We start from the raw sequence: 26,777 nt of genomic DNA on the forward strand, positions 1-26,777 counted from the left end.
GCATTTTCACTTTTTGTTATTGTTTTCTTGCATTTTGTTTACTTTCTCATTTTTTCTTTTTTGATCTGATTTTTTCTTGTGCAGTACTATAATTATATAAATATGTATACATATATTGGATTTAATATATATATATTAACATGTTTAACATATATTAGATTACATGCCATATAGGGAGGGGATGAGGGGAAGGGGGGAAATTTGGAACACAAGGTTTTGCAAGCATCAATGTTAAAAAAAATTATCCATGCATATGTTTTAAAAAAATTATTATAGCTTTTTATTGACAAAACATATGCATGGGGAATTTTTTAACACTGACCCTTGCAAAAATTTCTGCTCCAACTCTTCCCCTCCTTCCCACTCACTCCCAGAACTCTCCTGGTTCTGCTCACTTCACTTACTACCTACTATGGCAGGTAGTCCCATACATGTTAAATATGTTAAAATATATGTTAAATACAATATATGCATACATATTTATATAGCTATCTTGTTGCACAAGAAAAATCAGATTTAGAAAGAAAGTAAAAATAATCTGGGATGAAAAACAAAAATGAAAGCAAATAATAACAGAAAGAGTGTAAATGCTATGTTGTGGTCCATACTAATTTCCCAGTGTTCTTTTGCTGGGTATAGCTGGTTCTGTTCATTACTGATCAATTGGAACTGAATTGGATCCTCTCATTGTTGAAGAGAGCCACTTCCATCAGAATTGATCTTCACATAGTATTGAAGTGTGTAATGATCTCCTGGTTCTGCTCATTTCACTCAGTATCAGTTCATGTAAGTCTCTCCAAGCCTCTCTGTATTCATCCTGCTGCTCATTTCTTACAGAACAATAATATTCCATAACATTCATATATCACAATTTACCCAGCCATTGTTGGGCATCCATTCAATTTCCAGTTTCTAGCCACTATGAAAAGGGCTGCCACAAACATTTTTGCACATACAGGTCCCTTTCCCTTCTTTAATATCTCTTTGGGATATAAGCCCACTAGTAACATTCATGCATATGTTTTGAAAATAAAAAGCTTTAATAAAAAAAAGAATGATTTGCTATAAACTGTTAGTTTCATTCTCATCTTCTAGTAAAATATTTTTTATTTTTAATTGCCATTTTAATTTTCAGTTTTAAATTCTCTCTCTTGCTCTATTACTTTTCCATCTATTGAAAAGGGAGGAAATTGGATTCATATATTTTCTTTCTCTCTCTGTATATCTATCTATCTATCTATCTATCTATCTATCTATCTATCTATCTATATGTGTGTGTATATTATATATATATACATACATACATATACACACATATATGTATATATATACATATCTATCTATATGTATGTATATATACACATATATACACATACATGTATATATATATACACATATATATGTATATGTGTGTGTGTGTATATGTATATATAATATATATATATACATATATATATACACACCCACACTCACACATGCATTATACATATTTAGTGATAGTTTGGTAAGCTCAAGATTATACATTTTGGGGCTAGAAGATCCAGAGTCTTATTATATTTAATGAAACAGTAATATTTGGAATGGAAAGATATAGTTTAGGAAGAAGAAAATAGATGTTTAAGTTATGAAATTAATGCAAATTATTAGGCAAAGTATGTTTCCCAAGCCATTTACATCACTGTACCTAGTTCTCATCCCTAGAAAAACAACAAGAAAATATTTATTTAAAAATAAATTGAAAAATAGTATGCTTATAACCTATTTCTTGGTTCCAGCACTGCCTTAACCAAGAAGTATGTAAGTCCTTTATGTTTGCTGAGTTCCATGTGCATCTGGACAAGGCAACAAATTTCTATGATTATTATTTGGTGATTTTACAATTTAGCAAAATTGCAAACTAGTAGAATAATAAAATGTAGTCACATTATGATTTTGGGTGGTGAGGCTAGAGGGTAGTTCCATTAGTATATACACTTCCTTAATTGATGGAAATTGGTAATGCATCTGTAATTTTTAATATTACAAAGTTATCTTGGGCACAGAGAGATTAAGTGATTTGCCCAGGATCACACATGTTTCTGAACTATGACTTAAACCCAAATGAGGAAGACCTACTAGTCATGCCATGCAGCTTCTTCTTAGTTCAAATAATATACTTGGGATGATATAAAACTCAGAATATCATTCTGTGCTTTTTCTGAATAGTTCTTGGCCATAGCTTTGCAGTTAGTGAAATCTGAACTAATAATTACCCAAAGTAGCTTTGTCTCTTGTTAAAGAGTTGGCCTGGGGAGGGAGGCAAATGAACACCTGGCATCTGAATCAGTCAGGTAAATGAGCAAACCTGTGCATCCTCATATGTGTATCGCCCTGGGTCTTTGACATTTTGACTTGTTTTCTCATAGCTGTGAGAATCCAGATTGATTGCACTTTGGGCTCCAGGAGCCAGAAACTCTTGCCAAATTTCTTCCACCCGAGTTGCCACATCCTGTAAAGGTTGTTTCTTGAGATCTTGAACAGCCAACCAAAACCTTGAATTGGGAGCATAAAGACACCATTAATTCCATGAAACAGACACATAAATTCATGACCCTTGTTTTTCCATGGAGTCAGGTTCTAGGACTTGGACAGTCTATAGCATCAATACTCACTATAGTCCTACCTGGGGTACTTCCTCTAATGTCATCTTTTGTAATTCATTTGTAATGGAATTGATGATATTGGAAAGGATTACATATGCTTCTCGGGAGAACTGGGCATAAATGTTCAAAAATCTGATCCATAGAAACTTTTTGCCTTCCTCTACATGTCTTAATTTATGACTAAATATATGATGCAAGGATGTCAGAATAATATTCTATACAATGACTACAAAATTGTAAAGGAAAACAATTGTGAAAGACTATGATCATCTATGATCAATGCAATGGCCAATTAGAACTCCAGAAGGCAAATCATGCTTCCCATCTCTTGTAAGTCAGGTGATGGATAGGTGTAGAATGAGGCATACATTTTCAGACAGAGCCAATATGTCGATTTGTTTTACGTGATTGTACTTTATTGTAACAAGGAGTGTAATTTTTTTCTTTTGGAGGTAAGGAGAAATGAGAGTGTTAAGGGTGATATTGAAAAAAAGGAACAGAAGAACATTAAGGAATCATTAGAAAATATACATAAGATCAGAATGTTTGCTGTCTTGGGGAAGGGGGAGGGAAAGAAGAGAAAGAGAAAAAAAATTTGGAACTCAAAATCTTACAAAAGTGAATGTTGAAAACTATATGTGCAATTGAAAAAAAATACTATTAAGTGAAAAAAGAGATGATTATTGGTATAAATATAGAAAAATGGTGATGGTCTCAAATAATTTCCATGAAAGATATCATATTTTATATTGATTGGTGGCTTTATTTTGTTATTAGTGTGAATTAAAAATGGTTTTCCAGATGAGCACCAAAAAAGAGAAAATAAAAAGGATAATAGAAGAAAATTAATAAGGAGACACTGACATGCAGGGCAGTGTCAGAACTACGCAAAATCTAAACACATCTTCTTCCCTCTAAACGATAACAAATCCAAGCTGATTTTATGTAAGATGGAGATTCATAGCTTCTTACGTAGTCCCTCTTTTTAATCATTATATAGAGAAATGTTCATGTTCATCAATGGTTAAGTTCAGAATCATGAAAGAAACATTTTGTTAAAATAACAAAAAAATAGAATGAATTACAGGGAGAAGTATAAGAATAAATATACATATTAACTGATGCAGATTGAATAAAGTAGAACCAAAAGGTTAATATACACAATGACTATAGTATACCAAAAACTGAACTACTATGAATCACATTTCCTATAAAAAAAGTAGGAGTTGTGGGTCCACAATGCTGGTAATGCTGTTAGATGGGGTTTCTTGGGATGATTGACTTTGTTTAACTGTTGTTCTTTGTTACAAGAGAGGTGATTTTGTGTGTGTGTGTGTGTGTGTGTGTGTGTGTGTGTGTGTGAATACATAGGAAAAATGATAAGTGTTTTTAAAAAGTCTTCAATAAAACTCAAAACAACCCAAAATAAGTCAGTGAGGAGGACCAAAGAGAATTTTAGAGCTAAAGGATCATTAGAATCCATCCCTTTGCAGATAAGGAAAACAAAACATAAATGGAATAGATTGACAAAGCTTTTTTCTTTAGAGGAAAATGGGCCAAACAGGTGTAGCATTGTCTTAAATATGGCAGTACTACACAGGAATCAGTGTTGAAGGTGCTTATAGGGAACTAGGAGTAGTATAAAAGGAGGAAGGAGCAGTCTGATTAAGTACTCTTAATCAAAGAGTACTTAGCAAAGAGAAAAATCTCTCTCCCACCTTCCTCTTTCTTTAGCCCTACATTAACTCTACAAAACCAATTCAGTTATTAAGAGAACTGGGTACTGGAAACTAAAGCTGAACTCTTGACAGCAGTATCCTGTCCCCAGTGATGGCCCCAAAGCAGATACAGTCAGTGACTCTAGATGAGGATGTATGATAATAAAAGCTACAACTGCTCTCACATATGCAATACTTTTCTGTTTACAAAAGATTATGACGTATTACAGCAGATAGAGCACTGATTGTGAAATCAGGAAGATATGAATTTAAATTCTGCTTCAGCTATCTGCTAACTGTGACCCTGAGCAGGTCAGTTAACTTCTCTCTCTGCCTCAGTTTCCTAATATAAATTTAAAGAGATAATAAAAGCACTTCCCTTCCAAGGCATGTAAAGCATTTGGAAAACCTTCAATAACTATTGTTATTAACAAAAATGTTTTTCTTATAAGAACCCTGTCACAGGTAAGATAGTGTGACAATTCCTATTATTATAAATGGGACAATTTATTCAGAAATGTTATGAATTCAGGCACAAAACTAACTGGTGGCCAAGTTGGAAACTTGATTCCATGTCATAGGGTTTTAAGATTAAAATTTGAAAGGGTTTTCAGGATCATCAGACTTAATCCCTTCATTTTATAACTGAGGAAATTGAGACCTAGAGAGGTGAGGTGATTGGCTAAAAATCATATGAGTAGAAAAACTAAGTGGTATTTAAAGTCAAATCTTTTGATCCTACATCTATTGCTCTTTCATCTTTTGGGTACATTGAACCTATCTTCTGAGTTGTGAATGAGGGAGGTGTCACTAGATCAAGATCAGTTACAAATGAGAGAACATGGAAGCTGACGTTATGATCTATCTCAACTATATGAAACAGAGCAGTAAAGAAAAGGATAGAGATCCAACAATATCAACAATGACGATGATGACAACAATTGTTATTCTTATTGTCATCATTGGAATTCTTATCTTCAACATCATTCACATTTATCTAGAATCGTAAAGTTTACAAAGTACTTGTCTTACAACATCATTATGAGCTAGATTGACTCTATATCCTAGTATCAAGGACCAGTTGGGATTTTAAGAAAGTGTATGCTAATCTTCATCCTCAGTAAAATCTACCTGTTTTCTTTAAAGATTAACTGTTTTCATTTTATATATTTTCAATCATCTAGCACATCACTAAGGTGACGCCTTGTGGCCATTCCTAATAATTACAATCTCTTTTATGTGAAGAGGAATTAGCGGAGGAAACTCCGAGAATAATCAAGTTTGAAGTCTGTCCTCCTCCTCCTCCTCCTCCTCCTCCTCCTTCTCTTCCTCCTCCTCCTTCTCCTCTTTTTCCTCTTTTTCCTCTTCCTCCTCCTCCTTCTCCTCTTCTTCTTCTTCCTCCTCCTCCTTCTCCTCTTCTTCCTCTTCCTCCTCCTCCTCCTCTTCCTCCCCTTTCCTCCCCCTCCTCTCCCTCCTCTTACTTTTTTCTCCTTTCCCATCCAAAAAGGAATAGGGAAAGGGAGAAAAAAGGGCAGAGAGCTCAAAGAGAATCCCGAATACAGCAAAAATAATTCAATGAGAAAAGTCAATATGCAGCATTTAAATGTAATGCTAACAGATGTAGAGTAGGGAAACAGTTCTGTCATTGGTAGACTATGTGGTAAATACAAAATTTGGAGGACTGCTTCAGATATCAGACCTGGTTCCAATCTCCATTCTGCCACTTGGACGAGAAATTAAAATTCTTTGAGCTTTGGTTTCTTCATCTATAAAATGATCCATAATTTAATCTCAAAACTTCCTTCTTTCTTTATATTCTATGGTCTGATCTGATTTACTAAACCATCATTTTGGCCTTTCAGCTTCCTCATCTATAATTCAGGTACCTAACACTAGTTGGTAGAGGCAGTATGGATTCTATGGTTTTGAAAATAACTCAGCTTTAGCTTGTAGTTGATTTTCAAGAAATATCTACAGCTCAGTTAGGCAAGAAAGTGCAGTGATGGTATCCTGGACAACCTAACATGATATTCAAAACAGCATATAAACCATAAAGACATTATAGTGTTGGTAAACATGGTATACACCTTCAGTCAGGTTCTAGCTTATCTTGGAGTCCTGGACATTTCATATTGTGAATTGCATCTGATTTCATTTAGGCCTATAGCCAGTATTCTTTTTCCTGACCTCCAATACCATCTCAGATTCTTTACTCTTTTCCTGTTATTGTTCCTAGGTATATTTGTTTCACTGAGTGAGGATGAAAGAAACATGCAATGGACTCTCAAAGGACACAAGATGGGAGAATTCTAATTGGACACTGCATTTTCAGTTGTTCATTGTCCAAATGTCTGTATTTCAGTTAGATAACTACTGTAGCTGGTTTCTCCATGTAAGTGTTATAATTTCTTTAAACTCATGAGCCATCCCCTTGTATTCTTTTCTTTTCAGCTTCTAAGAACAGCTATAATACCAAAGGGAGTGAAACTAGGACCTTAGAAATAGAAGTGAGATGGTCCCAACCCTCTAAGTCTCTCAAATAATCTCCAGAAAAGATCAACAAAAGACACCAGATCAAATAGTGATTAAGAAATCCAGAGAGAAACAAAAGTAAGCATTGTCAGCCAGTTGATGACTGCATAAAAAGACAGTCAGAAGCCTCCAGGCATTAAGAAAGGGATTCTGTCAGGGATGCTAACATGAGGTCAGGTAAATCACCTAGAAGCCTGTCTTACTGGGATGCTCCAGGGAAGACTGAAATTTCCTAGAGCTCTGAGCACAGACAAACCAAGAGAAGTGGAGGACAATAGCAGGAACTCAAGAAATTTAATTCAGGGGAAAACAGGACCTAAAACCCCATTCAAGAATGTAGATGAAGAAGAGCAGCCTAACTTTGACATAAAAGTTCTCCAACAGGAATTAATGCTGAAGATATGACAGCACAAAAGAAGACACTACACACAATGATTAAGTATCTTTGTGTCAAGAAGTACTTAAGAGGTAAAAGCCGAAAAAAATATCTCCACAGAATCTATAAGCATAGCCTCAGAGGAAAAAATGGATTGATCACAAGTACCACAAAAAAGGGTAAAAAAAAAGAAATAAAAATTCTGAAGGAAAAATATTTTAAACAACTTAAAAACCAAAATAGCAAAATCATTTAAAAATCATGGTGGAGCAAAAAAGAACTTAAAAATTCCATGAAACAAAAAGAAATATTGGGGAAAATGATAAAAAAAGAGAAGAAAATGTAATATATCAGTAAATAGAAGTAATTGATCTTAAGAACAGATTAGGAAGAAGCAATTTAAGAATCATGCGACTCCCTGAAAGTATGACCAGACAATAAAACCTTTATATAATACTTCAAGAAGCTTTAAATGCAGACTTCCCAGATGTAGATAGCAAAGTAAAAAAAAAAAGGAAACTTCTAGGAATGTTATAATTAAAATTCATACCTTCCTTGTCAAAGGAAAAAAATACTCTCAATAAGCAGAAAGTAAAGAGTTTTAAGTACCAAGCACTACATTAAGAATCACACAAGACTTATCAGCAAATACTCTAAAAGAGAGAAATTCTTGTAATATGACATTCCAAAAGACAAAAAAATATAGACACAACAAGAAAGTATCATTTTACAGAGGGAAAAAAGGATCTTTAATATAATAAGGACTTCTTGGTTAAAAAAAAAATTAGAGCTGAATAGAAAATTCAAAATGCAAACACATGAGTCAAGAGAATCCTAGAAACCTAATTCGAGTAAGAGAAAATAGCTAAGTAATCATAAAATTATATTTTAATAGGGATTAAGAAAATAATTACTCCTTTAGAATATCAATCTCTTTAAGGATCTTAGAGGGAGGTAAAAAGGTTAAAAATACAGAACTTAGGGTGTCATTTCATTTTGCTTTTAGGATCTAATGGGAGTAAAGAAAAAGGCAGGAAAAAGGAATAGGGAAGATGTGAGGAAGAAGGAAAAGGAACTGTTATAACTGAAGAATGCAAGAAATATGTATAAATATGAGTGGGCATCATGTATTATATGCACTAGAAAGGCATACCTACACAGTCATACACACAGTTACCATAAAAATAAATTAAACTTAATAAGGCAAAGACAAAGAGAAGAAAGGGTGGGATGTGAAAGGAAAGATAGAGTCAGGGAAGCAACACGCGATCAACTTCAAAGGTGAATAACAAAGGAGATATCAAAAAAGAAAGTTAAGAATCAAAGATTGGAAACTGGGGTAAGATGAAAGGAGCAGTGGAATGGAAGCTGAATGTACCCATTATAAAACACTCCTATTTATCTCAGTTCTATTTAACCATCTTCTTTCTAAAGAGGGACGTGTAGAGCAATGGGAGGAAATTATATATGAGCATGTGAAAGAAGAAATATAAATTAACAATCATAACTATGAACATGAACAAAATAAACTCACCGATAAAATAAAGGGAATAGAAAGAGTCAGAAAACAGAGTTCAATATAACTTATTTATAAGAAATGGACTATATACAAAGATTTCCACATTTAAAATGAAGGGCTGGAGTAAAATTTATTATTCTCCAAATGAATTTCAAAAAGTCGAGGTAGCCATCATGATATCAGATAAAATAACAGTAAAATTAGACTTAGTTAAAAGATAAAAACTAATTACATTATGCCTAAAAACACTTCAGACAATGAAATAATATCAATATTTAGTACATATGTACTGAATGGCATAGTATTTAAGTATTTAAAGAAAAAAAATCAAGTTACAAGTAAAATAGAAAGCAAAATCTTAATAGTTGGATTCTTCAATGTGTTCCCTCTCCTTTCTGTTAGATAAATCTGATAAGGTTAAACAAAAAAGAAGCTAAAGACCTGAATAGAATTTTTTTTAAAGGTATATTTGATAGATCCTGGCAATTACTGGATGTGAACTGTAAGGAATATAGATCTATACTATACTCTGATATACACAGTACCTTAACAAAAACTATGTCCTGAGGTATAAAAACTTTGTAAACAAATACAACCCCCATCCCAAACATTATAGATTTCTTTAATTGACCACAATGCAATAAAATTACCACCAATAAAAGGCATCTGAAGAAAGGATTCAAATTTAAATGACGACTACATTATTTGAACCTAAATATTAGTCAGTCACAGAATAAATCAAAGAAAAATAGGTGAACTCTCAAAGAAAAAAAATCCAGAATCAAATGAATTAATAAGTACATTTAATCAAGCATCAAAAAAGCAGTTAATTTTAGCATTTGGCAAAAATAGGAATATGATTCTTACAAATGTTTTTTGTGAATCAAATACAGCATTTATCAAATATAGGAAGAGATAAACAAGAGAAAACTATAGAGCAATATTCCTCATTAATATCAGCAAAAATATGAAACTATACAGAAAAAAATTAAAAGCTTACATAAAGCTAGTTTATATTTATATCAGGAATTCGGAGTTGGCTTAATTTTAGGACAACTATAAACACAATAGATGTGACAATAAAGATCATATGATTTTTTTTTTGGAGGTAATTGGGGCTAAGTGAACTGCCCAGAGTCATATAGTTAGTGTCTAAGGCTGGATTTACATTAAGTTCTTTCAGACTCCAGGATTGATGCTCATCTACTGTGCCACATTACTGTCTTGATATTTTTAATAGATGCAGAAAAGGTTCTTGAAAAAGTAAATACATTAAAACCACTAAAAATTATAGAAATAAATGAATCTTTCTTTAATATCACAAATAGTATCTATTTAGAACCAAGAGCCAGCTTTATTTGTAATGGAAAGATGCTAAATGCCTTTCCAATAAGACCAGGGGTAAAGTAGTCTACTCATCCATGAAAGCAATTTTGGTACTATATGCCTCAAAACTGTTCATAATCTTTGATCCTGTGACTAATACTTGTATGTCCCAAAGACATAAAGGAGAGAGATATCCCACATGTACAAAATATTTATAGCAAAATGTTCTGTTGTAACAAAAACCTAGAAACTAAAGCAATGATGATCAATCAGGAAGTGACTAAACAAATTATGCTATATGAATGTAATAGAACATTATTGTCATAAGAATGTTGAAAAAGACAAAATCAGAGAATTTGGGGAAGCAATACAAATTGATATAGAGTGAAATGAGCAGAACTAAAATTATGAATATAATATTGTAGAGAAAAATAACTCTGAAAAACTTAAAAACTCTATAACATAATGACCAACAATTACTACAGAAGATTTTTGATGAAAAACGCTTCTCACTTGGCAGAAAACTGATGAATTAGATATACAGAATAAGAGAAATATTTTTAGATGCAATGAATTGGATTTGTTTTTCTTGGCTATGTGTCTTTCTTTTTTTTTAAGGAAAAATTTTTTGTTTGGAGGAGGAAAGAGTTGAGGTGGAGAAGACAGTTATAATGAAAGAAAATTAGAGTATCATTGAAATATTTTTTAAAATTCACAGAATAGAAGGGAGTCTTCTAGAGGGGAACACATAAGCAGGACAACTTTGGAATTAATGAGCTGAATTTGTAACATAATATTAAAAAAAACTAAGCTATTTGAAATACAGGTTTTTGGTTCACTGGAAATCTTCATTTTCAGTTCTTTTTATATAAATATGTTCATGTTGTTATTTTTCAAGTTAAGAATAGTAAAAAAATTAAATTAAAGTCATATTAAAGAAGTAAAGAAAAAAAAAGCTAGTGATATTTTTCTAAAAGGGTCCTGGAAAACAGGCCTCAAAAAGATTTTATCACTGACTTGTTTTGAATCACATAATGCAGAATGCTAGAATCACTGTTGTCCTGCTCTTTGTCTTACAGATACAAAAAAGACTGCCCTTCAATTGAATCCAACAAATATTTACTACATATAGAATCCCAATAGAAAGACCAAAAAATGGTCCTGATTTCAAAGAGTTTACATTCTACAGAGAAACACGATAAGTACACAGATAAGAAACATCAAATGTATGCAAAGTAAAATATAAGAAATGTAAGAGGAAGAGAGTCCAGATATCTGGAGTTTCAGAAAGGCTTCATACAGGAGACAGCACCTGAGCTATAATCTAAAAGTAGGGATTATACGAGGGCAGAATTGAGAAAAGTGTTCATTACAGACTATGAGACCATTTACATACAGGCACAGAGGAAGAAAATAACATGTTGTTTATGAAGAAATGGCTATCAAGCCGGTTTGACAGAACTGAGAGTTCACAAAAGGGAATATAGATTGGGATCCAAGAAATGAAGGCTTTAAAGGCCAAGCTGAATATTTTATATTTTTCCGACAGGCAATAGGGAATCACTAAACATTTTTCTTTTTGGAGGGAAGGGAGCAACATGGCCAGATTTGTGTTTTAGGAATATCAATTTGAATGGGATGGATAGAGGAAGAAGAGACTTGAAGCAAAGAGATCATTTAGGAAGTAATTGCAATATTAAGGTGAGAGATAATGAGGGTCTGAACTAGGATAGGGGCTGCATGAGTAGAGAGAAGGGAATGAATAAAAGAGATGCTGGATGTAACAGAAGTAAGAAAGACAAGACTTGATAACTAACTGACTATGGGAGTAAGGGAGAGGCTAAGGTTACAACCTGAGAAGGAAAACTGAGTTAGTGTTGGGAGGCTAGAGGGCAAATTTCCTTTGGGCTACTGCAGTCAGCATCATTAATGCAGGCCTTCCTACAGCCTGCTGGGGCTATGTAATTTCTCACACAAATGGGGGACATCTGGATCATTTCCTATCCTCATTACAGTCCCAAGAAGGCATTCATCTTGTGCAATTTTCTGTCCCTAGTGCCCTAGAAGAACTATCAGGTCTTCTGGGAAGACCTTTAGAAGAAGTAAAAGACCAGACTGCTCTTGACCTTTGCTTGTCTCCTGTTGTTAGAGACTGTCCCAATGTGCTCTGTTGTCTGGGAGATTCTGTATAGTGTGCTATATAACCCAAGGGAATGAAGGTCCGTTTAAAAAAAAATTCTAACTATGAATTTTAAAGTAATCTTAAAAAACCAATGGAATTTAAAATGTTGAGAATCTATTGGAACCCAAAGTGATAATGATATAAAGGGGAAAAAAAGGAGAATTGGATACTGGCTGCATGGGTCCCTCTCCCCTGGCATTTCTTTGCAGGGCTCTCCATTCAGTACACATCATGGGCGCTCTGCTGTCAGCTGCCTGCACTCCCCTGAGATGACCTGCCGCATCTGGGCTATGGTCACATTGACAAAGCTGTCAAAATGGCATCTAGCCATGACTTCAAAGGAGCCTTTCCTTGATTTGAAATTCAGGGCAGGAATTGCGGTTTTATTTTGCTATCTGCGAGCACCATAGAACTGAGCTCGGACCCTCAACCCCCTGAATCTCTAAACTCTCTGCTCCCAGACAAATATTCCCCCCGAAAACACAACAAAGCGCTCTCTCAGTGCCTGATGGGTTAGGGGAGGCATGGCCCTGGTTTCCTTCACATTCAGCTCTTATCAAAGGACTGCAGGTATCTTCCTCTCCCTAGAATGTCAGCAGGGAATCAGCTGCAGAAAAGCCGCCCGTCCAGCACTAAGCCTCTTCTACTTAATGCAGAAGGTCTGGAATGATTGGTGAGCCACAAAGACGCAGCAGTATCATGGAGAACCACCTGTCCTTCCTTTCTCAGAGTCATTGCCAATGAACAGCCATCAGCCAGGGTGCTGGCACTTTGAATAGCATTAATGAGCTCCTCTGATTCAAAATTCAGGACTCCAAACAAACCTTTTGGGAAGAAGGCAGGGAAGAGAGCCTGGGAGGAAGAAAGGTTAAGGACAAATACCATTAACCCTGGGGCAGAAATTTAAACATCCACAGAGGCAGGATCAAGTCAAGGTCAGAGCCAACCTTTTATTTCCTCCCAGCCTAGATCCTGGCATTTTTAGTCCCTTGCCACAGGAGGTGACTTTTAAAACTGCTTACAGAATTAGGAGCTCCCCATGGTGGTTGACAGTTCTGGAAATGCTGCCAGGAAGGTCTGCTTGGTATAATGGGAGAGTTCCTGGCTTACAGCATTTTTCCTAACCAGGAGCACAATAATATGTAAAACTGCCTAGGCAGCTACGGAAGTACTCAGCTTAGTTACCAGGTTAAGCAAATTCCTTTATTTAAAAAAAAAAAAAAAAAAAAAAAGAAGAGTTTCCATGCCCTCTGCTGGCCAAACCTGGACACAGGCAGACTGGACTCAACTTGGAAACACGGTTCTGTCTACATATCTCTGCAACCTTTTATAGCAGCATCAAGGATGTGATTCTCTGCTTCCTCATCTGTAAAATGGGGATAGTCACTTCATAGGGCTTCCATGAGAATCAAATAAAATGAGTTACATAAGGTTTGCCAACTTTAATTTTATCGTTGTGTTGTTTCAGTCATGTCTGACTCTTCATGACTCTATTTGAGGTTTTCTTGTCAAAGATGCTGAAGTGGTTTGTCATTTCCTTCCCCAGCTCATTTTATAAATGAGAAAACTGAGGCAAACAGAGTGAAGTAAATGCCTGAGGCCAGAGTTGAATTTAGAAAGATGAGTCTTCCTAATTCCTAACCCAGTGCCCTATCCACTGCACTGCCTAGCTTCCTCTCTTCAACTTTAATGACATCTATTTCAGCTATGATGATGATGTAAATGGATGCTTAGTTCCATTTACCTGATCGTGGCTTAAATGTTTCAGAGTCCCACCACTTTTATCTCATCTCTTTAACTATTGGTTATATTTGGGCTAGGGATAAATTCCTCTGGTCATAGAATATACCCTGTCTTCTTGACAGGACTTTGGGGTCCCTGTGCTAGCTTGCTTTTTCTAGGGGGGAAACTTGGAGCTTCCCTGTGCTCTCTTTTAATTGCTTCTTCTTTCAGCTGACACTGTGTGGAACAGGGGTAATCAATCTGCAGGTTAGAAGAACAACTCCATTCTCTCAGGAGATGGAACAGCTCATAAAAAATGTAAGGGGTTCTCTTTCCTGCTTGTTTGGATGTTTTAACTCATGCCCTGCCATCTTACAAATTGTACTAAGCCAGAGAAAACCAAAATGAGAAGCAGAGGGCTCATTTTGGAGAGATAAGACAGAGAGAAGATATGAAATTATTTAGCTTGGCATAGAGGGTCTTTTACAAACTTGTCTCAGCCTACCTTTATGGCTTTATATTACATTATTCTCCTTCACAGCTATTCTTTGAGTTCTTTGTGTCATCTATTGCCTCTTTGTAGAATATTGTCACAGGCCAGTCCAATCCTGTTTCATCTCATCCTTTCAAAATTATTCTTTTTCTTCAAGGCTCATCTCTGCTGCTACCTCTTCCATGATTCCCCAAGTTAAAACTGATTCCTCTTCAAATTTTTCTAAAGCAATTTGCCTGGATTTCCCCTTTGCCCAGCAGTGAACGATTATTTATAATAACCACCCTATTTAATGGTATAAATATCTGCACATGCAGTATATATGTATATATGGACACACATAAGTCTCTCTCCCTCTTCTGCTTCCTTCCCCCTTCCCTCTCTCTCTCCCCTCCCTTCCTCTTTCCCTCTCTTCCCCACTTTCCCCTTCTTTCTCCCCTTTACCAGAATGAGAACTCCTTGAGGGCAGGGATCCCATTGTTTCTAAAGTTAATATCTATAACGCTTAATCCTATTGATTTCTGCACCATTTACTCTCTACCTTGAACATAGTAGACAATTAACACGTATTTATTCATTTGAATTCAGTTGAAGAGAGAGAAAATTATAATGTGTTTTGATTCTCCAGTCATGAAAACACTGACAGAAAAAAAAAGTACAGATTTGAAACAAAAGAGATCCCAATTCAACCTTCTCATTTTTCCAGATGAGAAAACTGAGGTAAAAGGAAATTCGCTGATTTGCCCAAGCTCATACAGGGATTTATTTGAATAAATAAAGTTCTCTTGGCTCCAAATCTAGCCATTTTTTCCATCGTAAAAGGAAGAAAGACCTAATTTCTGTTCATGTTTTAGATCATGGGAGGTTGTATCCTGATCTGTGAAAGGGGGTCCCGTTAATTTCAGAGGTGGCAGTATGTTTCAGGGAACCAAGCAGAAAATTATTTCTGAGTTTTAATGGAAGGTCCTATATGGTCACTGTCAGTAGTAAATATTGTGTGTCCTGGTATGAAGTAAGAGGGACAATCACTGCCTTCAAAGAAAAAAAAATAACTGTGTACAATGGCAAGGAAAATTTCTATTTGCTTACCTCCTTTGTTCCTTGGGGACAATGTTATCATTCAGTTGTTTTTCTTTGTGACTGACTCATTTTGGAATTTTCTTTATAGATCCTGGTGTGATCTGCAATTTCATTTCCTAGCTCATTTTACAGATAAGGACACTGAGACAAACAGGATTAAGTGACTTGCCCAGGGTAACTTTTAGCTAGTAAGTGACTGAAGCTGAATTTGAATTTAGGAAGTTTAGTCTTCCTGACTCCAGATCTGGTACTCTATGCATTTGGTGCTCCCTAACTGCCCCAATAGTCCCTTAGCTTTACGGGGTCATTTAAAAAATAGTTATATGATAATAATAATATTTCACATTAAAAAGTTCTTATAGAATTTATTTGAGGCAGGGACTTTTATTTTTGCCTTTGTGTGTAGCATTCAGAATTCCTGGCGTATGATAAACAATTACTGAAGTTTGTTCTTACATGTACAAAGCTTGAAAGGTACAAATAATGTTCCCCAGGGCAGCTCTGAGAGATAGATAATATAGCATATGCTTTGTGCCATGTTTACAGATAAGGAAGCTGAGGTTTAGAGATTTCCCTGTCTCTGAATAGCTCAGACTGAGAACTTGAACCCAAGCCTAGAGTCTAATGATCCCTTTTCCCATTCCACTACCCCCTATCATATGTCATGTTGCTTTTCACTTTAGCTAGGACTTCAATACACACCATAAACCAAGTTTTCTAGAGATTCTTATATCAAATAAAAACAAGTTTGATTTGCAATGGTGGGATCATTGTATTCATTGTCAACTGCCATTCTGTGCTCCCAAACATGGCTGGAAATTCACCTAACTGGCAATTGCACCTTCAAAGTTGTGGCTTTGCTAGGGAAAGGGTGTTAATTGAGCTGTACATAGTAGATTTGGATAGCAGTATGTTTTATTTTTGACATGCTACCAAAAATGATAATGTGGTATATACTGATCTGAAGAAATCATTATCTCATAAAGCAAATCTTACAATTCTTCCAATGAATACTTCCCAGCCAATGCTTCTTTTGGAGGCACTCTATTTAGTAATCATTTCAATGAAAACTTTCCATTGTATCACTCAGGCCTTTGAAAACCATTAGGATAATCCTATATTTGGATGGTAAATACATGTACCTACAACTTTAAGGTTTCATTTCATGGCAAATTGGCCAAGATAAAAGAAAAAAAATGGAAATAGTCATTGTTGGAGAGGCTACAAGAGGGAAGAGAGTCACAATTACACATTGTTGTCATAGCTTTGGATTGGTCCAGCCATTATGGAAGTATGCTAAAAGAGTAGCTAAATCTCTCTCTCTCTCTCTCTCTCTCTCTCTCTCTCTCTCTCTCTCTCTCTCTCTCTCTCTCTCTCTCTCTCTCTCTCTCTCTCTCTCTCTCTCTCTCTCTCCTCTCTCTCTCTCTTCTCTCTCTCTCCCCCCACACACCTTTATCAGCTTTATCACCTTTATCAGTTTATTAAGCATTTATCAAGAAGCTCAGCAAGAGGAAAGTTTCATGTATACCAAAATATTTGTAGCAACATTGTGTGTGTGTGTTTGTTAGCCAAAAACAAAACAAAACAAAAAACAAACCAACTTGTATTCATTGCTTGGAGAGTACCTGAATACACTGTGGCACATGAATTCAATGTTGAATTATTTTATTATTGCCAAATAATGATGGTTATGAAGAAACCAGAAAAACTTAGTAAGAATTTTATGAACTGATAGAGGGAAATAGGAGAACCAAAAGAATAATACACACACGGGGCATAATACACAATAATAGAAAGGAAATAAAATTAAAAGACATCAGAACTCAGACAAATACAGTGAACCATCTTGATTTCAGAAGACTGAGGATGCAAGTATCTTCCTTCTCTCAGAAAAGAGGTGGCAAACTACAGTTGTGGAATGAAGTATATGCCCTTAGACATAGTTAATGTCACCTTATGGATATACTTCTTGGTTACAAGGGAGGGACTTTTTGGGGGAGATAATATTAAAAAGTGTCAGTAATATTTTAAAAATCAAAACATTTCTTAATGAAAAAAAGAAAAACATGTCCACATTTTCAAAAGATTTCATTTATAAATAATAGAATTAATAGAGGCCTGATGTGTAATCTTTTGTTTTATCAAGAACAAAGGAAAACACTTGGTAAGCTGGTAAGCAGAGAACATGAAAACAGAAGAGGAAAAAATCTGCATTGTTCATGGCAACCAAGAGTTTCAGTGATGAGTGACTATAAACTAAGCTTCCTCCCCAGATAACCAATTCTCTTGAAGGCAGTGGAAGGTAGTGGAAGGTAGCAATGGAATTTGGGACCCCTGAGAGAATTTTAACAGCTCTTAGGGGAATTTCTTAACTCCAGCTGTTCCTTTTTCTAGAAACGTGTTCCTGTCAGGGAGCATTAGAAGACCCTTTCTCCCTCAAGGTTATCATTCTCTCTCCACACATATACATGCTAAGCACATGGAAGTCCAGGTCCATGTACAAGCCCTCCTGAATACACACACACACACACACACACACACACACACACACACACACAGAGTTTGGCTCAAGGTTAAATGGAGCTCTTCTTAGCATAGGAGAAAGGGGCTGGCAGTGACACACAGAGGCAGTGGCTTGATTTCCAGTTATGGTCCCCTTTGGATTCATTTGAGAAGGATGAGCGTCTGAACACCTGGCAGAGACAGACTCTCCTGCCCCACGCTGGGGTTTAAACGCACAGCATATTTCATGAAACTAATCTGAGCTAATATGTGGTTTCAGTTACACCCAGAGCTTTCCTGGGTAAAGAATAAAATTATGTTTCTCATTTAGAGTTCAAGGGCCCCAACTGGACCCAAAAGCAGCTGAGCCAGCAAACGCTCCCATTTCTGTGCCCTTTACAATAACGTAATACTTCAGCCTCTCCATAATGGTGCACCGAGGGATATATGGTATAGGATATGGCTGTTTACAATGGTCCTATCCAGAAAGGACGAGAAGCAGTAGGTCAGTGAAAACCCTACAGCAAGTTATCATGAGGATCTGGAAGGAGAAGGATGTACTCATGGGACTGATTAAATGGACAGCAGCTGGACAGGGCCCGGGGCTGAAATGACCCTTGAGTAGCACTGCAACCCCTCCCCCCATTCCCTTCCACACTCAAGCAAACCCTGCTGTGGCTGATTGTAATGCTGCTGCTCTGTCTCTCAGGCCCCACGATGTTTTCACTTCCAAAGAATTGCCCAGCCTCTGATGACTGCATGCTAGGAAACTCTGCTGCTGTGATGGGGAGTGGGAAAGGCTAGTAGCTTTCAGCTTGAGCTACTTAATTGGGATTTTTAGACAACCATCAAAGATTTATTCAGCATAATGCTTCAGTATATTCAGAAACCAAATAGTATAGACTGGTTTATGATATACACATGTCTGTATATAAAGATATAATATTGATTCATACTTATTCATATTATGCACAATAAACACTTCCTTCTGAGATATGATGACACAGGGGATCCCATTTCTCTGCTTTTTCTGTCCCATTTCCCTTGTACAGAATACCCTTTTTCCTCCTCCTTACCTTGTCAAACCTCCATCATAAGACCATTTCTCCCCATTCTCTCCCAATGGCTTTCTCTTAGGAAACCACCATTTTAGCCAGCCATGTTTCTTCTCATTCTTGCTTTAAGTTATACTGGATTTTTCCTCTTTTTTTCCCTTGCCTGACACCTTGTCATCCTCAGAAATTTCTGTTCTTCCTACCCTCTCTCCAACCATCTCCTCTTAAAAAGTATTTGCTAATTTGAATTCAATTGAAGAGGAAAAGTTACAAGATATTTTGATCCACTCATCAAGAAACACTGAGAGAAAAGAAAAAAAAAGCACTTCTCCCTTGCACCACTTCCAGCTATCTCTCTGTGTTGTCTTCTATTAAAATGTAAACTCCTTGAGGATAGGGGTTGTCTTCTTTGCTTATATTTTTATTCCTAATGCTTAGCACAACACTAGGCATATAGTAAATATTTAACACTAGAAAGACTCAATTGTGTCAATTGATGCAAGAATTTAAATTAAAAAAAATAATTTGGAGGACAGCTAGGTGGCACAGTGGATAGAGCACCAGTCCTGAAGTCAGGAAGACTTTAGTTCAAATCTGACCTCAGACACTTAACACTTTCTAGCTGTGTGACTCTGGGCAAGTCACTTGACCCTAATAGCCTCAGCAAAATAATAATAATAATAATAATAATAATAATAATAATAATAATAATAATAATAACAATAATAATTTTGCTATAATTCATTACATTTTCTTCTAATTATGAAAATGCACATTATAATAACTACTTACAAGCAGATATAATTTTACTTTGAAATAAACACTTTCATTCTATATATCTAGTATGTGCAAAGGTAGTATTAGTTGATATAGCCTGATCCTTCAAAAAACTTTTAAATTCAAGAAATCTTCTATCATCTATTTATGAATCTCATTAATCCTATCCTTTCAACTCCCAGATTCAGTACCATCTCTTCCATGAAGTCTTCCTCCTAATATTTTAGCCCATGGTACTTTTTCTTTTTATGAATTGCTTTAACATTTAAAGTAGATCAGGCAGGTACATAGTGAACAGAATATTAGACCTGGATTCAAATCTCTTGTCCATTAGAGAAGTCATTTGTCTTGGGCCTGTGACTTGGGCAATTCTTAGAATTACCCCTTTGGCAATTTCAGATCCTTATAGTGTAAGCACTTGTGATCTGTACCTTACAATTTAGGACTTAAATTACATATTATTTTATTTTGCTCTCTAATCTGCCATCCCTCCAACAAGATGGCCAGCTCCTTGGAGGTAAAGCTCTTTTTTAGGACCCCGAGAGAATTTTAACTTGGGGGAATTTCTCAACTCCAGCTGTTCCATTTTCTGAAACCTTGTTCCTGCCAGGGATCATTAGGATTTCTACCTCAGGGTTATCATTCTCTCTCCACACATAGTTTTGGTCTCCCAATAGCTTACATAGTACTTGTCATCCACTAAATGACCAAGATGATGCTTGCTAAATTGTTGATGATTTCATATTATTTTAATTCTGAAGCAACAAATTTGAGTTTGCATTTTAAAATGGGGGTACTGAAATCTGATTTTTTTTGTTATTGTTTTTATTTTTATTTTCAAATTCTTTCTCTACTTCCACACTCTCCCCCATCCATTGAGAAGGCAAAAAATAAGATACATATTATCCATAAGAAGTTATGCAAACACATTTCTATAGATGTGAAAAAAATCAATAAAAATTAAAAAATGTGGAGAATATACTTCTAGCTGCACTCAGATTCATCAGTCCTTTCATCATAGGTTTTTTGGAATTATTGTGGATCACTGTATTCATCAAGTTTTCTATAGTTAATTATTGTTAAAATATTGCTGTTACTGGGTCCAATTTTCTGCTGGTTTCACTTATTATACTTTGCATCAACTCCTTCCATGTTTTTCTGAAACTATTTTCTTCATCATTTCTTACAGCATAGATGCTTGTATTTCATTATAATCATACACCACAACTTGTTTATCAATTCACTAATTGATGAAAATGTAAATTCTATTCTTTAAAGTTTCTAGGTATTGTTGCATTTTAAGAAAAATCATTTTGTATTGAACCTTTCATTTCAAATTAATAAATAATAAAATGAAATATTATTAGTAAAGTATTTAGTATAGTGACTGGCATGCAGTAGGTGCTTAATAAATGTCATTTACCTTTCCTCTTTCCATATTTGTTGAGTATAGCTACTATTGTTAAGGAACAACAATAGGTGTGATGTGATGTGAGATACAGAAATAGGATATAGACTCTGGCTTCTGGGAATTTATAAAACAGTAAAAACTAGTATGCGGGTAATTAAAATAAGTTTAGACAATTATAACAATCATTTGCTTATTAAAACCATAATATAATCAATTTTAATATATTTTGGGATTAAAACAATGGAGAGAAGGAAAAATGGTTAGAGGACGAGAGAGAGGAGGGAGGGAGGGAAAAGAGGAGAGAGAGAGGAAAGGAAATGAGAGAGAAACAGAGGCAGAGAAAAAGGGAGAGAAGGAAGGAAGAAAGGAGGGAGGGAAGGGAAGAGAGGGAGAAAGAGAAAAAGATATCTTGACAATCAATCTATTTACATACACTGTGCACACAGTTCAAAACTTGTCAGAGACTTGCCTGAGATTCTCTGAACTGAATTCCGACTCCAGAAAACGAAGGAACTGATCTCGCCCCACTTGGTCCTTTAGTACCTCATCAATGGAGAATCCCCATCTCTTTACACGTTGTTGGCTGGGCTCTTTGCTTTGAGAGTAAAAGATTTATTCGTTTGTCTTTTTAGAAAAAAATAAATGGGATAAAAAAAAGTATGTTTCATACATATTTGGGCCAACATTCAAAATGATCTGCACATCCAATGCTCTCAATTGTTCTCGACATTTAGAAATCAATGGCAGTTTCCACTGTCCTAGCCCTCTTTTCTTCTTCCTCTATATTGTTTTACTAGGTGATCTCATAAGTTTCCACAGATTTAATTATCATCTATATACTAATGATTCTCAGATCTACTTATCCAGCTCTAATCTTTCTGCTGATTTCCAATATCATATCTCCAAATGAGATTAGATATTTTGAACTGAATGTCCTGTAGACATTTTAAACTCAACATGTCCAAAACTGAATATGTCATTCCCACCAAACATCTCCCACTTTCAAATTCCTCCATTACTAAGGCACTGTCATTTTCTCACTGCCTTAGGCTCACACCTATGTATCATCTTTGATTCTTGACTCTCTCTGTCAGTATTCCCCATCATCAACTGTTGCCAAAATTTGTCAAATTTTACCTTTGTAATATATCTCTTATATAGCCCTTTTTTCCCCTCTGTACTGCTACTACTCTGATTTTGGCTATATCACTTCACACCTGTAGTAGTCTGATTGACCTGTCTGCCAGATTTTTCCTTACTGCCATCCTCCTTCCAGCTGTCAAATTGATCTTTCTAAAGCACAAATTTGACCATGTCACCCCTTCCCCTTCTTAATAAACTCCAGTGGCTCTCCAGCCCCTCTAAGATCAAATATAAAATCCTCTTGCATTCAAAACCCTTCAGAACCTTTTGGGTCTTCTCAAACTTCATACCACCAGTGTCCTCAAACACTCTTCAAATCAGTAACACTGGTTTTCTTGCTGTTCTTGAAACAAGACACTCCCTTCTTGATTGACTATTTTCACTACATGTCTCTCATGATTGGGATGTTCTTTCTTCTCATCTTCTCTTTTCCCCTGTATTTCTTCCTCAGGAAGCCCTTTCTTGTTTGTTGTTTGCGGTTCAGTTGTGCCCCATTCTTTGTGATCCCATTTGGAGATTTCTTGGCAAAGATCCTAGTTTGATATTTCCTTCTCTAGATAATTTTACAAATAAGAAAACTGCCCAAGATCACACAGCTAGTATCTTAAGGCAGATTTGAATTCAGATTTTCATGACGCCAAGCCAGTCAATCTATCCACTGTACCACCTAGCTGCCTCAAACCTCTTCTAATCCCTTTTAAGTCTAGCATCTTCTTTTGGTTATTTCCTGTAGCCTGTCTATATCTTGTCTGTACACAATTGTTTATATGTTATCTCCTTCATTAGATTATCAGCTTCTTAATGGAAGAGACTTTTTTTTTTTTTTTTTTTTTTTTGCCATCCTTTGTATCTCTAAAACTTTGCACAATGTCTGGGACATATTCACTTGTTCAGTTGTATCTAATTCTTCATGATCCCATGGACTTTGTCCATGGGGTTTTCTTGGTAAGGATACCAGAATGTTTTGCTATTTTCCCCATTTTACATCACCTAGCTGATAAGTATCTGAGACCACATTTGAACTCAATTCTATCAACTGAATCATCTAGCTCCTCACCTGGGACACAGCTATTTAAAAAACGTTGGTTGATTGACTGACCCATCTAGAACATAGTCATTGAGGGAGAACCAAAATTAAGTACTTTGTCCTAGAGCCTTAAATTTAGATGATGCTGACTTTCTGCTATCCTTTAGCAGTTCAGAAACAAAAGAATTAAGTATCTAGTTAGTATGAATAGTAAAACAGGAAGCTATTAGAGCTTCCTCTCTGTGGACACACCCTTGGTGAAGTTAAGTCCTCCTTAGCCCAATTGTCCCTGCCCCAACACCAACTCCCTCCTACTTCATGCTGCTTGTCATGGACTCAGGTTTAATTCGCCTCTGGTGCAAAAATTGCAAATGATAGCTCTGCTGTGAGGTATAAGTTTGTGCAAGCCACAAAGAACATCAAAGAAGCAATCTTGAAAGGGAAGGAAGTTGAGGTTGAAAATGAAATCCTGAGCAATCTTCTGAGTAGAGAGCTCATTCGGATAGAAAAAGAAACCCTATCAAATCACCGATAACTTAAGCTTATACTATTTACCTTCAAAACACCAAGTGGGGAAAAATAGTGTAGAAAAGTGGAGACATGGCCTTATATTCAGAAAAAAGAGGTTTGAGTACCATTTCTGACATCATTAGCTCTGTAACCCTGGATATAGTTTAACCTCCCAGCATCCCAAACAATTCTTTGTGAATATACATGGCTGGGCAGTTGCTGACCTATAGAGGTAGAGGGAGTTTCCTTACCACCAATGGTTGTCAACACCAATGAAATCACAGGTTTGGAATACAAAGAAACAAAGAAATAAACCACTAATTGAATGAGGAACCAGGATTGAGCCAATGTCAGAGACATGGGAATGTGAATCTAAAATTTTTTCTAAACTTACTCCAAAGCATTGTTCCCATTAAGTGATTTCTAGGGTGGTAAGGAAGACTGTTTTTGGAGAAAATGTCTTTGAGTTTGAAGCTACCATAACTTTAGAAATCTGGATAGCAAAAAATCATTAAACCGTTTGAGTTCAGAACACAAGCTCTGATGTGAATGTCATTGGGTGCTTGCATTTTGAACCAATGTTTCAGGCAGACTCTGATAAGTCTTAGAGATAATTACATCTAGTATCAGCTGCAGCAGCAGATTAAAGCCAGCATGCAAAGGAAAAGAACCCTTTGGGAAGACTTGCTGGTACAAAAATAACAATGTCTTCTTTTGCCATTCTTTGGATTTCTAGTACTTTTTAGCACAGTGCCTGGGACATAATAAGTATATAATCCTTTGTACAAAGAACAGCACTGGGGCAGGTAGGTGGTGTAGTGGATAGAACATTAGCCTTGAAGTCAGGAAGACCTGAGTTCAAATATGAGCTCAGACACTTAATATTTCCTACCTGTGTGACCCTGGGCAAATCACTTAACCCCAATTGCCTCAGCAAAAACCAAAACAAAACAAAACCCAGAACCATCTTTTTTCTTGCTTCTGTGTTTTTAAAAAAATTATTTAGTTTTGAAGAGGGAATGAATGGTAGCTTTTCTGATCCAAATTGTCAATGACAGATGAAACTAGAAACGTTGAGGAAGAAACAATGATATCTTTCAATGAGAACAAGAACTCAAAATTTAAGAAATCATAATGAGAACCTTGTGCCTTTATGAGAATGTGCCTCTCTGTTCATCAGTGTTGCTCATGCTATTAGCCCTAGAAATCCACTGTAGATTCTGAGAATAGTCAATTACCGGAATAGTTTTTAAGTTAGAGTTCCCTAGAAACAAGTAAGAATACCTGTTCCTAGTTCACTCAAATACATCCTAAAGGCAATTCCCACCTCAAATGCATAGTTTTGAAGGCATAGCTCCTTTTAAAGATAGGATGATCAGCTTTGTAATCTAGGAAAGGAACATGGATAATTAGTAATGAAAGATACAAACAAATACACATATGTATATAGCTGAGTCATTTTCAGTTGAGTATGATCCCATTTGGAGTTTTCTTGACAATACTAAAGTGGTTGCCATTTCCTTCTCTAGTTCATTTTACAGATGAGGAAACTGAGGCAAACAGGGTGAAGTGACTTGACCAGGGCTATGTAGGTAACAAATGTTATGTTTGAATCTATGAAGATAATTCTTCCTAATTCCACTGTATATCTATATCTATATGTCTATAGATAGATAAGTATGTGTATATGGGGGGGTTAAGAACCCTAAATCTTATAAAACTAGCATTCTTGATTGATTACACAATGCTTGTTTGCCCTACACAATAAACTTTTCTCTTTTAAACTCAAACTACAGGTATTTGAACATCCACATGAGGTTGAAACATTTATCGTCCATTGGTGCTTTGTGACCACTGCTATAACTTTTTATGGATCTGTCTTGTCTCTGCTTTCTCACCCCTGTTCTAAGGCTAGGAGGCATTACTGAAAACAGTTGAATAATGGAGCAGGTTTCACCCAATACAAATTTCTGATGTATGATCTCAGCTTGACCCTGCCTGCCGCTTCACACTTGTTTCTTTCCTTTCTAGTGAACCATAGTGACCATTGGAAACCAATTCCATTCTCATCAGCTTAACCGTATTCTCATTTCTGACTTTTAGAAGGTAATCAACTTTATTGTGCCAATGAGCATCTGAGATCATTTACCAGAGAACTTCCTTAGATTTCCCTTCTTAATTCTCTCAAACTTCTCTGTCATCATTTACTCTCTCTTTTTTATTACTGAAATAACCTAAGACTAATCCCCTACTCTTTATCTGACTCATAGGCTTGAAGATCTAGCCAGCTCTCTTACATAAAGAACCTGAGGCCTAGGAAAATAGAATGAATTGCCTATTTCACAGAGGTGTTAAGCATCAGATGCAAGATTTGAACTCTGGTTCTTTGACCCTATATCTATCTTTCCTCTTCCACGATCATACGTCCAATAGACATTCTCCTTTCTCTTACATCTTCATATCTCTCTTCTCATCTAGCTCCTCATCTGCCAAAAATGCATAGACTTCCAATTTTAAAAATGTTTTCTTTTGGTTTGTTCATACTCCATTAACTTTTGTTTCCATATGTCTCCTATGTCTCCTCCCTGTCACAGCAACTACTTTTAAAAGTTTTCTATGCTTGATGTTTCTATTTCTTTACTAAACACATGCCTTTGGAGAGGGGAAGATTGGATTTTCTTAGTCAACAGTGTGATAAGGCAACAACAACAACAAAAAAGCTAAATCTATATAGCAACAGGGCATCTAGGTAGCACAGTAAA

The 26,777-nt window shown here is 35.8% G+C and overlaps 1 protein-coding gene across 3 annotated transcripts in view; it reads right to left on the reverse strand.

Annotated features, from left to right (window-relative positions):
- The window catches only part of RGS6 (regulator of G protein signaling 6), a 643,116-nt gene that overhangs the window by 74,201 nt on the left and 542,138 nt on the right, over positions 1-26,777 (reverse strand). For all 3 annotated transcript variants that reach the window (XM_051977664.1, XM_051977666.1, XM_051977665.1), the window contains exons 14-15: positions 21,805-21,930; positions 2,345-2,531 (exon numbers count right to left, since the gene is read on the reverse strand). In XM_051977664.1, the coding sequence (XP_051833624.1) occupies positions 2,345-2,531; positions 21,805-21,930 (313 nt within the window). The remainder of the gene's footprint in view (positions 1-2,344; positions 2,532-21,804; positions 21,931-26,777) is intronic.

Source organism: Antechinus flavipes, chromosome 2 (assembly GCF_016432865.1).
Source record: "Antechinus flavipes isolate AdamAnt ecotype Samford, QLD, Australia chromosome 2, AdamAnt_v2, whole genome shotgun sequence".
Taxonomy (NCBI): Eukaryota; Metazoa; Chordata; class Mammalia; order Dasyuromorphia; family Dasyuridae; genus Antechinus; species Antechinus flavipes.